The sequence below is a fragment of the Notamacropus eugenii genome, chromosome 2 (genome assembly GCF_028372415.1).
Source record: "Notamacropus eugenii isolate mMacEug1 chromosome 2, mMacEug1.pri_v2, whole genome shotgun sequence".
Lineage (NCBI taxonomy): Eukaryota > Metazoa > Chordata > Mammalia > Diprotodontia > Macropodidae > Notamacropus > Notamacropus eugenii.
Genome location: NC_092873.1, coordinates 10,161,859 through 10,176,523, shown reverse-complemented (window position 1 = coordinate 10,176,523; position 14,665 = coordinate 10,161,859). Strand labels below are relative to the sequence as shown.

Genomic DNA, 14,665 nt, shown 5'->3' with positions numbered 1-14,665 from the left:
GATACACTTTTGATAGAATTAAAATGCCCTGGAGCAGCCTGGATAAAAAAAATGGGTTCCCCTCTGATTTTGTTGACGACTGGCAGAGGGGCAATCAGTGCCACGAAAAGACCAGAGTACCACAGGCAGGTCACCTGGAATGAATTCACAAACTCAAACATTTTTGACATCAAGGTACTTTACTTTTACTTTACTTTTCAGCAGCAAGGGTTCTTAGGGAACCTGCAACCTTAGCTGGTTTTAGTCTATAGGAAAACATGTGCCAAATATGCTAAGCAGATGACTCAAGGTGAGATTAGGCAATGGTTAGGGAGAGGTTATTTCTTAAAGGAACATGCACTTTTGGTATCTACTTGGCAGATATTTTACTCAGAGTTCATAGGGAAATAGCATAAGGAGGAGCGGCAACTGCATAGAGATGCGGTTTTAGGACTGAAACATCCCTAAGTCCACTAGTGGTCAGGACAGACTAACGGATGCCAGATTGCTCTAACGAATATCTTGTTGCACAAGAAAAATGTAAGGGAGTGTTCCTATATCTAAGTCGAGGAAACATATGATGGGTCAATGAGTAGTCAATGTCGTTCTGGCCATGTTCACAGACTGTTTAGCCAGCACAGAGCTGTTCAAACTTCTGAATTCCATTCTTGTAACTGGCTATTGTATCAGGTAAGGAGATAAGAGTTGTTGCTGTGACAGGCTGTTTTCTTGCGCTGGGGAGAAACTGCCTGAGACAATGTTTTGAGGCTAGGGAGAAATGTGATTTTGAAAGAGAAACGTGATTTTAGAATCGTGTCCAAGCACAGGCACCCAAGAACTCCATCAGTTTCTGACACATCCTGACTTTGTGAGCCTGTGCAAGTTACGTTGTTTCTCAGTGTTATAGGGACAGAAGCAGGTGAACTCAAAAGGTAGAGCACGGACCACTCTGCATCAATAGAGGGCGTTCCTTGACGGGGAGTTCCCTACATAGATCCAGTTCCCGATAAATTAATCTTATTTTCCTTTAGAAATCCAGATGAGTATATTCAATGGTATTTCATCCTTATTTCTACTGCACTGTCATTCAAAAAGGACAATTTTCATTTAGGATTCACGGGAAGCAAGAAGAAATTGAGCAAGACACTGAAGAAAAGCTAGTTCTAAAAATGAGTCACCAGTTAAGAAAAAAAGAACGATGTGGTGAAAAAGTGGAGCTAAGACAGGAATTTCAATACCCTCTCAGAACTCTGGACCTGGAATTGAGAACAGAAACAAATCATTCGAAACAGGTAAATTGGAATTTTAAAGTCACTATTTCCATCTTTTCTTGTTAAGAAAACTTATGGGTTTCCTGGGAGTGGGGAAGTGAACATTATATTCTTTTTAATCCTGAGAAAGGACTAGGATTTTTATGTCTAGTGTGAGTAAGTTGGGTCTAATCATTTGTAGATACGTACACATGAATATAAAAAAAATATATATCCCATGCAGTAGCATTAGAATGTAAAATTGCAGTCTAAACAGCCATGAAAGAGTAAAGTGGAATTAGTATTTTTTAAAGTATGTCTCACAGTAGAGGATCACAATGGCGTAGTGAGTAGAACTAACCTGAAATCCAGAGAAACCTGGGTTCAAATGTTGCCACGGAGTTCATTTCGCCTACCCCTGAGCCAAAGGTTTCAAAGTCCCCCAGATCTGTCCATAGAACTCAGTACTGGAGGATCTGTTTGACACCACTTCTCTATCCTCAACTTTGATAGCAACATAAGTTCCAGAGGATTCCTCTCCATTTTTAGAGAGAGTCTTCTTATCTGAAAATACTTTGGGTAATGCAAGTGCAAGTTCGTTCTCTTTTTCTCTTCCTTTCACTACACTTTAGCACACATCCTTCAGTCTTTCAGAAGAGTTTATTGGTCTCTAGGGTCTTTATGTTTTACTTATTTACTTGTTGATTTACTTAAAATTATTGCAGACTTTCTACATGGAGGAAATGCAAATTCTCAGTAAGTCAGAGTACTGGACTGAGCCTATTCATAACATGATGTTCAGTGAGGATTTCTGTCAAATTATACAATTAGTTACAAAATTAGGTTCATTCGTATGAGTTGGAGGAAATAGGTTTAGATAGCATTTTGCCTGAAAAGATATAAGAATCGTGGCCAGTTCTAAACTAAAGTTGATTTATTGATGTTACTTGAGAACCCAAAAGCTAGTGTAATTTTGCATCTTATTCAGAAAAGTATAGCTTCCAAAATAGAGAAGGTGAAAATCACTCTCTACTCTGAAGTGAATAAGTAGATAGGCTTATGTTGTTTAACTCATTTGTGGCTTCCACAGAATTATGCTCGCTAATAAGCAGGATGGCAAACAGGATGAGGAAGGCCCTTGAGGTCCATGACTTGTGAGGATCTGTTCAAGAAAACAGAGCTATTGATCCTTATATGTTCAAGTTTTTGAAGGAGAGTCATGTGGAAGAAGGACGAAGCTTGCTCTGCTTCAGTCTAAGGATAAGAGCTAAGAGCCATGGATAAGAGTTGCACAAATGTACATTTTTAAGATTAATGAGGAAAAAATTGCCAACAAAGAGAACCATGCACAAATCGAATGAGTTCACTTGAAATATGGTATCTATCCCCATCTGTGAAGACTTCAAGCTGAGGCTTGTAAGAGTTAGGGACTTAACCCTGGGTATGGATCGCCCTGAGGAGTGATTGAGGTTCCTTTCCAACTTTGAAATGCTTTCCTTCTTGTTGCTTTTCCTTTTCAGTAGCCTGTTTTTCTTTGAATTTTTAAAGTTTGTTTCCGTGCTTTGTCGGATTCTGTATTCCAGTTAAAGGTAAAATGTTGTTGCTGACTGTTGAAGGAAAATGATGATGAAAATTTTATGAACTTCTTGTCCGCAGGACGAAGAAGAGCTAAAGGAAACTCAAGGACCACTTTTTCCGCAGCTAAATGTTATAGCTTTGCAAAGTGGGATTCTGAATAATCCTCTTTCGAAGCACCAAGAAAACAAAACAACTGCTTCCAAAATCACTCAGACTTTTGAGGTATTTACTTTGGTCATTTTCAAATCTAACTACATATTTTGAAAGTTCAGATTTCCGTTCTTCATTTTGGGACATCTTTGTTGTCCTCAGTCCCGTCCATCTGTCTGCAACAGATAGTTCAGGACACAGCTAGTGATCAAAACCAGCACAATACTGTTTGTCTTGCTTGACCGTTTCTTTTTCTTTTAATTGAATGATCTCTCCCGAGACCCAACTGTACGTCTACTGAAAAAAGTTCCTGGTGCACAACAGTGCCTCTTCCCTTTCTGGACATAGGAAAGGGGCAGCTCATCAGTGTCACTAACCCCTAGCTTAGAGAGAGAAAGGAATGCAACTAGGTAGAAGGTGACACCTCAAACACAAACCATTTTTCTTCCTTGATTACGGGATTTCACCTGCTTGTACTTCTCAGGGAAGAGAGTGAGGGTTCTGAAATATATGCTAATAGATTGCTCTATTTCACCTTCTTGTCTCCCTCATCTTTCATTAAAGAAAAGGAATAAAAGTATTCGCCACAGAAATAAATTTCACTTAGGTTTCTGACATAAGGCTCTATCCGGGCCATGAATTCCTCCATTCGCTCACATTCATCATTGCTCAGCATGATAGAAACATAAGTTTCTCAAATGCCAAAATTAGAATTTTTCATTTTCTTCTGTTTTTCAACAGTTGTTTGAAGTAAATCATTTGGGTTGTTGGCCCTTAGTAGTCCTTTGGTGCTTGCACACTGGAGTGCTTCATTGAACTCACCTGTTACCAATTCATGCTCTCCTTCTGGCTTTTTAGCAAAGATATCGTAGAATGCAGCTTCTAAGCTATTGGACAAAACTCTGTTCACCAGTCCTGAACGGGATCCAACGTTCCTGGAGGAGTTTGGTTGTGATGGTAGTGCAATACTCATATTTTATTCTTTGGCCCCAATAATTTTTTCATCATTTCTTTCACATGTAATGGTTAAGACTAGGTTACCATCAGTAGGGGATAACATTCTAGGCCTGACTTTTCCCTTCCCTAAAATGAGAGATTTCAACTTGATAACTTCTAAAAGTTTTAAATCAATGACGCTATGAAAATGCGACAGATCCATCACAAAATCGATTATTCTTAAGACTTGTACTAAGAAATATAAGACTTATGAGTTCATTGTTCTGGAGTGAAGTTTATTGTACTAGGGCAATGAGTTTCCATTTAGGAGAAATTCTTAATATCAACTGCTGAAAGTAAATAAGCTATTGAAAAATGTGTGCTAGATTTGGAGTCTGAAGAGACCTGGATTGAGATGTTGCTGCTGATACTTTTTGAGCGTGATAATGGACAGGTTTTTCAATAATGTATCCTAACCTAAGTTCTAATCTGTAAAACGGGGAAAAGAATATAAATATTTCCCGCATCACGGTGTGGCAAGGCTTAGGTGAGAAAATGTATGGGAAGTACTTTGCTGAATACCACCAAATCCAATGTGTCACCAAGACTTTAGAGAGGCCTGGAAGGACTTATGTGAACAGATGATGAGTGACAGGAGCAGCACCAGGAAAATTTTGTATGCAGGAACAACCAGAGTGTGTGAGGAAATATTCTTGTAGATGTAGTACCTCATTGCATTGCAAGGACTTAAAAAATTCCCTTTGGCTTCTTGAAGCAAAATGCCTCCCACATGCTGAGAAAGAACTATGGAATTTGATCGCAGAATGTAGCACAGCATTGTCTTTTCTGTTACATTTTGTTTTATGGTTTCCCCCGTTCATTTTAATTCTTCTAGGGAGTATAACTAAGGTAAAAATGCACTTAATAGGAATGTATGTATAGATACAAGATACTAGATAAGATATAAGACAAGATATTGATGCTCTATGAGATCGTACACCGTGTAAGGCAGTAAGTGGAGAGAAAAGGGGAAAGGAGGTGGGGGAAAGGGAAAGGAATCTAAGATATACAGAAGTGATTGCACAACATTGAAAATGAGTAAAATAATACAACATAGAAGAGGCAGTTTGCAAATATTAAGTATTTTAATTTATGACTTATCAGGGTGGAATAGAATGGACAGAGCAAAGGAAATAAAACATAAGCTTTGTAGGCCTCAAAGTACACTCCATGTCTTTTCATTAATGAAGCACTTTTAAAATGTGTTCTTTGTGAAAACTGAGTCTGAGAGAAATGTGAAATAGGGCAAACTCCCTCATTTTAATTTTGTTTTAATAAAGTATGCTTCTTGGTACCTTGGCGTTTATTTCGAATTACTAGGTAATAATCAGCATCCATAACTTTATTTTGAATAGCACTTTTTTCTATGTATTATGTTTAGATTCCTGACAGCCATGAGAAAGAAAAATATCTGTTCCAGAAAAATCAAATCTTAGAGGATGAAAATGCCATGCTCAAACTCGAAGTAGACACACTAAAAATTAAGGATCAAGACAAAGAAAACCACATCGAAATTTTAAAGGAAAAGAATGATCACCTTCAACAGGAATTAAAGTTGAATACAGAAGCATTAAGAACAATCAGAGTCCAATACAGTGAAGAAGTAAAAGTTGTGACAGCTGAGAATGCAGGGCTGAATTCTAAATTGGAAACTGCAAAAGAAAACACAGACAGACTAGAGGGCGAAATTGAATCATATAGGTCTCGTCTGATGTCTGTTATTGACGATTATGAGCAAAGTGAGGCGTCCAAGCTAGCCCTTGAACATTCCTTTCAGGAAGCAAGAGATGAGTGGCTTCATGTACAGGACAAGTTAAACAGTGACTTGTCTAGTTTAAGAGAGAACCATGCTTTCCTTTCTGAAGAACTCTCTCAGGCTGAAAGTGGAGCCAAGAGTTTAGAAAATGAGCTAGGCCATGTCCATGAATGCCTCAGAGAAAAGACATATACTTTAGAAAACACACAGACAGAACTGAACCATGCTGAAGAGACGGCAAAGGAACTTGAAGAAACAAATCAAGTGTTAAAGGAAAAATTCAACAGATATAGTTTGGAAAATGAATCTCTGCAAGAAAGATTAGGGCAAATCCAGAGTGAAAATATGGTTCTTCAGCAAGCGCTTGAAGACACACAGAAGAAAGTCACGATGAAAGAAAAGCAACTGAGTGATGCCCAGGTACAGTTTATTGATCTCTTCAACAAACTTTATGCTGATAGTGAACAACAAGTTCTTCTAGTAGAAGAGAGCAAGAAAGTGTTAGTCAGTGAATGTAACCACTTAGGAGAAGAAATGTGTAAATATGAAATTGAGAAGGCTGAAAGAGGGTTCGGTCATTAAATGTCATACTTGGATAACGATAAAGCTTTTTGAAATGAAAGTCAAAGTAATTTTAATCAAGATAATTTATTAATTTGAATTCTCAACAGGCTGGTGAGGTTATCAACTTTCATTGGGAAAATGCTGATATGTAAGAATTGAGAATGAGAATCCATAATATGATAAATAGAACAAGTAATATCATGATTTTGAAGATAATATGATTGCAATAATAATTAAATATACTGTCATAAAACATCAGTAATTAACTTAACAAATGAAAATAATGTGACATATAAAATAATAATTTAAAAACCAAATAAAACTAAAATTAGAAAATGCTTTTGTAGATAAGATGACTCATTTTGATTGAAGAAATTCTAGAGGCCATGACATTTTGGTTTCATAAATATTTGTAGGGAAAATCTCTAGTGTATAAACACAAACAATATTTTTATTTTATTACTTTCCCTAATATTCTCTTTGAATATTGAAATGGAATAAATTAATTCCAACGCTGAAGTTTAAGAGAAGTCTTACAAAATAATGCTAGGAATAATGTAACAGTGGAAAGATAACATTTCCTTTGAGACACTTTGGAATATTCCCGTTAGACGTCTCATTAGCATTTAAACGTGCTCAACATTCTGACGAGTTTCAATTCAGATTCCTCTGAACTACTCTTTGCAACGCTAACGGCAGGATGATAGTTGTAGTGAAAATCCAGAGTCTAGACACTCCTTTTCTTTTCAATTTAGGACAGTAATTCTATTCACAAATATCATGATTCTGCATTTAGGGTTAATTGTTGGGTTACTAATATTATTTTTTATTGTGCTTCACTACCAATTTTTTTTTATCTCAGTATTTTTTATTGTTTTACTAATAATTCTTGCTCGGTGTACAAAATTGCAAGTTCTGGAATCACTACCTTTTAGTTGTTGAATAAGAACAGCTTTACACAGTCTAATAGCAGCTCTCATTTTCTGTGATTTATCATATATACAATGAGTGTCCATTGTACCATATATTGTACTGGGTAATAATTTCATCTAAACAATTTGAAAATTTTATCTTGTCATTGAATGGTAGAATTTAGTTACCATGTAAGAATTCAGTTAATTGAGGCGATTTTACTTTCTCAACTTTACATTGTCTTCTTTTAGCCTTATGTTTTCTTCAAAACAACTTACCAGACTTCAGTTAAATTTAGTTTCACAAAGTATTTCAACTTGTCTAATAGGAGAAAACATTTTGATTTCTTTTGATTTGGGGCTTCATTTGGTATTCATAATTTATGTAATAACTTGCCTGGCACTATGATGAAAGCACAGATGAATTTCTGCAGTATAACAGTCCATAAACACATGACTTTGTATCTCTGTGTGTGTATGTGCTTATACACATATGTGAATGAATGAATACATCTGTAGGTACAAAACTTTGATTTTGTAACGTGCTACGTATGCATAAGCGGGAGAACTAGCATGTTTTCCATAGTTTCCTTTTTTTTGCCGATGGACTGAAACCAGGCGTGTAATTCCTATCAGAACAGGAAAAGGAATTCTTTGAAGGCTTAGCAAAGACTCTGGAAGATGTGAACAGCAGCTAGTGACCATATGTGTGGTTCTCATTGTGGCTTTGAGCAAAGCACATCATTCACGTGAAGCGCTTTTACCAAGCCTGACATGCCTACCAGTACCTACGTTCCTTCCCCCGAGTTAAACAATGAGAGGAAGGAAAATTCAAACGTTTCTTCTAGATGTCCTCTTCTTTCTAAAGGTTGGTGCATAGAAATGAGGCAGTTAACTTTTCTGGAAAACGGAATGGGAAACCATGAATGTGTCTATCAAGTACAAAAAAGTATACATTCCTCCCCCCTCATTCCATTACCTTCCATGTGAGTCTCACCTATAATATTTTAGTCCCTAGATAACTTTTGAGGTGATACAATTATGCTCAAAAAACAGGCCATGGGAAATCAGGCTGAATGTTCTGATTTCTGACGATTTTTCTGAGCAAGTAGAAAGATCTCATTTGACCCATGCTAAATGAAGGTTGAGTAGAATAATCAAAAGAGCTTTCTCGTGTCAGGAGCCAAGTGTCAATCTTTGTCCCTAGAAACGACTAACGTGAAGACCTTGGGTAACTCAACTAACCTCTTTGGAGTTTCGTTTTTCTCATGTGCAACATGCCGGGAATTTTGTTAAATAACATCTAAGATATTTATACCACAAATCTATGAAAATTATGAATATGTTGATGAAATTCAATTGCATACAGAACTATAATGACTTTTGATTTGAATTTTGAAATGATATTTATTTCATATGAGCTAATATTGCCTTCTGAAATCAGCAATAGAAATAATTTGACATATATCTCTCAGGCCAGAGAAAGAAATCTTCAGCGAGAAGTTCCTGTTTCCAGCAACTATCAATCCATGAGAATAGTTTCACAACAAGTCACATCATTTTATCGAAGGAATTATGAAGAGGAGAAAAAACTACCGAAGCAAGTAGATGAAACCAAACGTAAAGTATGTACGCAAAAAGATCAATAATTTGTTCCTGATGAATGGAAATTGTGTTCAGTGTGACATTTCCCTTTTTCTCGTCAACAGTATAAATTTTCTGAAGGCTCTGTCTGTCAATTAAGTTCAGTTAAATTAGACCTACAAACTCCACAATGTGTGCACACGAATTTTAATACTAATATTCACTCATGATGTCCTTGACAATTTGGATTATCTGTCTTTACAGAAAGAGTGAGCTGTTTTCCCAAGGACCCATAATGCCTGAATCGTTTCTATGATTCTTTATGTTTAGAAAGACCTTTACCATTATTTTCTCTTTTAATCGCGAAGCAATACTGTGAAGTAGAAATTACTTGGTTACTTACGTTGAAACTTCTCCTTGAACAACAGGAAAAGGTTGTTTCTTCACAATTTGAAAATATGTAAATTGTACCTGCAAAACGCAATTGAGAATGAGATGGATGATTTCATTAGTATCCTCTAACTTCATCGATCTTATCTCACCATGTAGATTTCTAGCTCCATACCTTCTTCACACTCTTCTTCTGGCTTCCACACAGTTACACGTCCTCATGTGCACTACCCGTCAAAAACCTATCGACTCTTTACCTCCAGCATGCTTGTGAATTGCAAAAGCATGATTCTTTTGCCATAATGCCATTGGGACTTTTCACCCATATGGGTTTCTGAATCTCCTGAAATGCACTTTTCATTTGATACGACCTCATTGGGTATTTATTGCTTTATGGTGTTCACATTTGTTAACAAAGTATTAATTCCTTGTTCTACCTCTTTTTTTCCGACTATCATAGATTTCCTTGAGGACAGGGATAATTTAGACTTCGTTATTTTCTACAGAACGTTGTTTTCAAAGCATGCTGTCAGCAAAAGTAATTGTTATTATTTTTTTTTTTTAGTACAAGTAGGAATAGTAGTAGTTCTAGTACTAGTAGCTCTAGTGATAGTAGTACTTGTAGTGGTAGCACTAGTAGTAGAAAAACAGGAACAAGGAAACTAAATGGTTTTTCTTGATTTTGGCAGGAGTTGAACGTTTACCTAAAATTAAATTTCTTCTAAGGTAATGGTTGGGCTAAAGTACTTTGAGTTTCTCTAGTCTGATTTTTCACAAAGTTTCAATTTCCCAGACGCCAAAAGTAGAAATTCAGTACAAAACTATTTTAGTTTCTATTATCATTCTTCGAAATTATTAAAAGGACAGTGCAGTTAAGTGTACAATAGCATGACAGTTAAATTCTTCTAGCCTCTTCCCTTTAATACTATCAAATACCTTTCTCCACTGTCAGTTGCTTTCCCACATTTCCATGTATTTCTGTATGCTATTCATCATGGTGGAAGGCACAACGAATAGTAAGGGAGATTTCTGAGATTCTTCTAAACGCAATTTCCCCCTAGTAGTCACCATAACTTGCAAAGTAAGTAAGTATCTCTGCCAAAGCAGGGAAAAAAAGAACTTTGGTTGATGAGATATTTCTCCACTTAGACGTATGTTGGTGGAATTAGGGATAGAAATTTGGGTCTGGGGTTAGAAAAATCTTTCTTCAAATGTGTCTGGAGATTCTATCTGTGTGATCCTAGGCAAGTCACTTAGTTTTTCTCAGTTTCCTCAGCCACAAAATGGGGATAATACTAGTACATACTTCTCAGGGTTGTTGTGAGAATCAAATGAGATCATTATTGTAAATCTCTTATGTTTATGACCTTTATTCTTGGCACATATTGGACACTTAAGAAGTGCTAGTTTCCCTGCTCCAAAAGCATAAAGACCATTGTCCATTATATACAAATAATACTGCCTCCCACATTTGGATAAACATCTCCTAATATTGGAAAAGACTTTTCTTAACCTGGCTAATTTCAGTGTACTCAGCTTAGTTAAGAAACTATTATGAATTCCAATCTCATTCTTCTGAAAATGACTTTTCTTTTCAATGTGCATGCTTGAGAAATTTCTCAAGGTGTCAGAAATGAGCACTGGAATGAAATAAGTTCTGTTTCCCAATTAACACCCCTATCACTTCTTGCCTTCATTTCCCTCACCTTCTTTCTGGAAGACTTGGATTAAAATATGAACCGTCATAAACTTTTGGCTTCAGGTTGCTCTCAAGAAACTAGGTGTGAACTGACTCCTGGAAGGTATACCAAGCAAGCAGTAACTTAGAGTCCATCGTTGGCAGCAAGAAGTAGGTCATTTTATGGGCATTCTGGCCAAACTGACACCATTTCTTGTGTAATTTCCCTGATCGTGTAAGTTTTCACTATGTAAGAATTTAGTGAAATTCCAGTTCCTTCCTTCTTCAAATGTTATTTCATCAGCCAGTGAATATTATCTATGTGAACAACCCTGTGATAGATCCTGAGCAGGAGAAAAGACTGTGTGTCAGACGTGCGCTGTCTCCTTGAAGAATTTTCACTCTCTGTGGAAGTCAACACAAAATAGAGAAACTTCATTTATAACAAACGGTAGAATTTAAACAACTACGAAGTGAACGATTTTCCAGTAAGCATTTATAAAAGGGAGGTATCACTAAAGTTGGACATTAGAGCAGATGGTATTGATCCATTCATGTTTTACCTAATGCAAACATTACTTGATGCAATTTGGTTGAGTTAGCAGCCCTACTGGAAGAAAAATTGCTGAATACCTACCTATTGTATATCTATATCTATCTATTTGTCTGTCTCTCTGTCTATCTATCTATCATCTATCTATCTATCTATCTATCTATCTATATTTACATGTACATTTATATTTACATATTTATTTATATTGATATATTTGTTCCTGTGTGGATGTGTACATGTACACACAAAAATATACATGTACACATACGTAGATACACGCATATATATATATGTGTGTGTGTGTTTTTACGGATATGTGTCTGAAGTTTGTTAAAACTCTGCATCTACGGGTGACTTTTCCAAGATTTTGTGTTCTGCTTCATTCCATTGCCATCCAGATGGCTTTCGACAAATGATTTTCTGTCTTTAGGCTTCTGGTTCTTGCTTTGTAAAATGATGTACTAACTCATCAGTAGTGTCCCTTTTTGCTCGAACAATCGAGAGTTTGACGTGCGTGAATTGCACTTCTGTTACACAATTGGCAATACGAAGGAACATAAATATTTCCCTCATAAGGGTGGTGCAAATTTTAGGTGAGATGATGTACTGAAAGTCCTTTCCAAAAGCCTTGACATGTCTCAGATAGAATCATCAGTGTGAGTCAGAATGTATGGAGAAAAGGAAACCAAATCTACTGAAAGACAAATAGCTTTGTGAGTTCAAAAATGGTGTCCAAATCTTCTGGTTGATGAAGCAGTTTTCAGTCGTATGCTTTCGGCAAATTGATAGAAATGGGAAAGAGGTGAAACTCCCTCAGTTAACTTTTTCTCTAAATACACTATGCTTCTTGGCCCCTTGGCGTTTCCTTTGAATTTTGAAGGAAATATCAGAATAAGTCGTTTTATTTTGAATAACACTTTCTTTTCTTTTTCTTATGTTTAGGTTCCTGTTAGGAATGTAAAGGAAGAATATTTGCAGGAGAAAAAGGACATCATACAGCATGAAGTTGCCATGCAGAAAGTGGAATTAAAAACAGTAAAAATTAAGGATCAGCGAACCAGAAAGCACCACACAGAAGAAACTGAAGCTTTGAAAGAGAAGAATGAGGAGCTTCAACAGGAATTACAGTGGAATAGAGAAGCATTAAGAAAAATCCGATTTCAATACAGTGGCCAAGTAAAGGTTCTGAAAGCTGAGAATGCAGCGCTAAACTCTCAATTGGAGAATGCAAAAGAAAACACAGAGAGACTAGAGAGCGAAATTGAATCATACAGGTCTCTTCTGATGTGTTATTGACGATTATGAGCAAAGTGAGGCGTCCAAGCTAGCCCTTGAACATTCCTTTCAGGAAGCAAGAGATGAGTGGCTTCATGCACAGGACAAGATAAACAGTGACTTGTCTATTTTAAGAGAGACCCATGCTTTCCTTTCTGAAGAACTCTGTAAGGCTGAAAGTGGAGCCAAGAGTTTAGAAAATGAGCTAGACCATGTCCATGAATGCCTCAGAGAAAAGACATATACTTTAGAAAACACACAGAGAGAACTGAACCATGCAGAAGAGAAGGCAAAGGAACTTGAAGAAACAAATCAAGTGTTAAAGGAAAACGTCAACAGAAACACTTTGGAAAATGAATCTCTCCAAGAAAGATTAGGCCAAATCCAGAGTGAAATTATGGTGCTGCAGCAAGAGCTTGAAGACACAAAGAAGAAAATCATATTTCATGAAAAGCAAATTCGTGATGCCCAGGTGCAATTTATTGATCTCTTCAATAAAGTTTATGCTGATAATGATAAAAAAGCTCTTATAGTAGAAGAGAGTAATAAAGTATTAGTTAATGCGTGAATGGAACCAGTTAAGAGACAAACGTGGAAATATGAAAATGAGAAGGCCGCAAGAGGGTTTGCTCTTGAAGTATTTTATTTGGATAAGTTTTAGTCTTTTTGAAATGAAATTCTAGTTAATTTTTATCAAAATATCTTGGGAATTTGAATATTCGACAGACTGGTGATGCTATTATCTTTCATTGTACAAATTCTGATATATAAAAATTGAGAGTGAGAATCCATCATATGATAAACAGAACAAGTAATATAATAATTTTTAAGATCAAATGAATATAAAAAGGAAAATAAAATGTACTGTAATGCAATATAAGTAATAAAGCAAACAATCGAAAGCAATTTTAAATATAAAAATAATAGTATAAAAGATAAAAGTATAAAAATAATTTACAAATTCTTCTTTTAGGTAACGATACATTTTGCTTCAAGAAATTATGTAGTCCATGACATTTGGCTTAGTAAATATTTGTATAGGAAATCTCCAGTGTCTAAATAAAGATAAATTTTTATTTCATTAATTTTTCTATTATTTCATTTGAATGGTGAAATATAACAAATTTTTTCAAATGCTCCAACTTAAGAAAAGTCTTCCAACATAATGCTAGGAACAATATTACAGTTGAAGTATGAAATCTCTTTTGAGATAACTGTGCAGTATTCCCTTTACGAGTTTCATTAAAGTTTAAACATACTCATCTGTATAACTAGTTTCAATTTAGACACTTTTGAACTAATTTTTGAAACATTAACGATTGGATTCTATTTGTAGTGAAATTCCGTAGTCTTGCCACTACTTTTCTTTGAAATTTAGGACAGTGCTTCTATTCAGAAACATTATGATTCTTCATTAAGCGTTAATTTTTCAGTTACTAATCTTATTTTTTAATTGTGCTCCACTATTTTTTCATCTCTGCTTTTTTTTTTTATGGTTGTACTAAGAATTCTTGCTCAGTTTCCAAAACTGCTGGTTCTGGAATCACTCATTTTAGTTCCTTAATATGAATAATTTATACAGTCTAATAGCAGATCTCATTATCTGTGATTTTTCGTATATGCAATGAGGGTCAATTCTACCATGTATTGTCAAAATTCAAAATTTTATCTAGTCATTCCATAATAGAATATAGTTTACTTGTAGAAATTCAGTGAATTGTGCCAATTTTACTTTCTGAACTTTACATTGTCTTCTTTTAGCCTTAAGTTTTCTTCAAAAAATTTGACGAGACTCTACTAAAATTTACTTTTACAAAGTACTTCATCTTGTCTAATTAGAAAAAAACATTTGGCTTCTTTTGATTTTTGGCTTCATTTGGTTTTCATAATTTATGCAATAATTCCCCTTGCTCTCTAGTGAAAGAGGAGAGGAGTTGCTGCAGTATATCATTTTACACACATACGATTGTGTTTTTCTGTGTGGATATCTACATATACATA

The 14,665-nt window shown here is 35.6% G+C and overlaps 1 protein-coding gene across 1 annotated transcript; it reads left to right on the top strand.

The window, feature by feature from the left end:
- Window positions 1-8,361: 8,361 nt before the first annotated feature.
- On the top strand, window positions 8,362-12,685 carry LOC140522483 (coiled-coil domain-containing protein 144A-like). The gene is made up of 2 exons (XM_072637913.1): window positions 8,362-8,809; window positions 12,332-12,685. Exons 1-2 carry the CDS (start codon window positions 8,561-8,563, stop codon window positions 12,683-12,685), a joined length of 603 nt encoding a protein of 200 aa, XP_072494014.1. The 5' UTR covers window positions 8,362-8,560.
- Window positions 12,686-14,665: the final 1,980 nt, after the last annotated feature.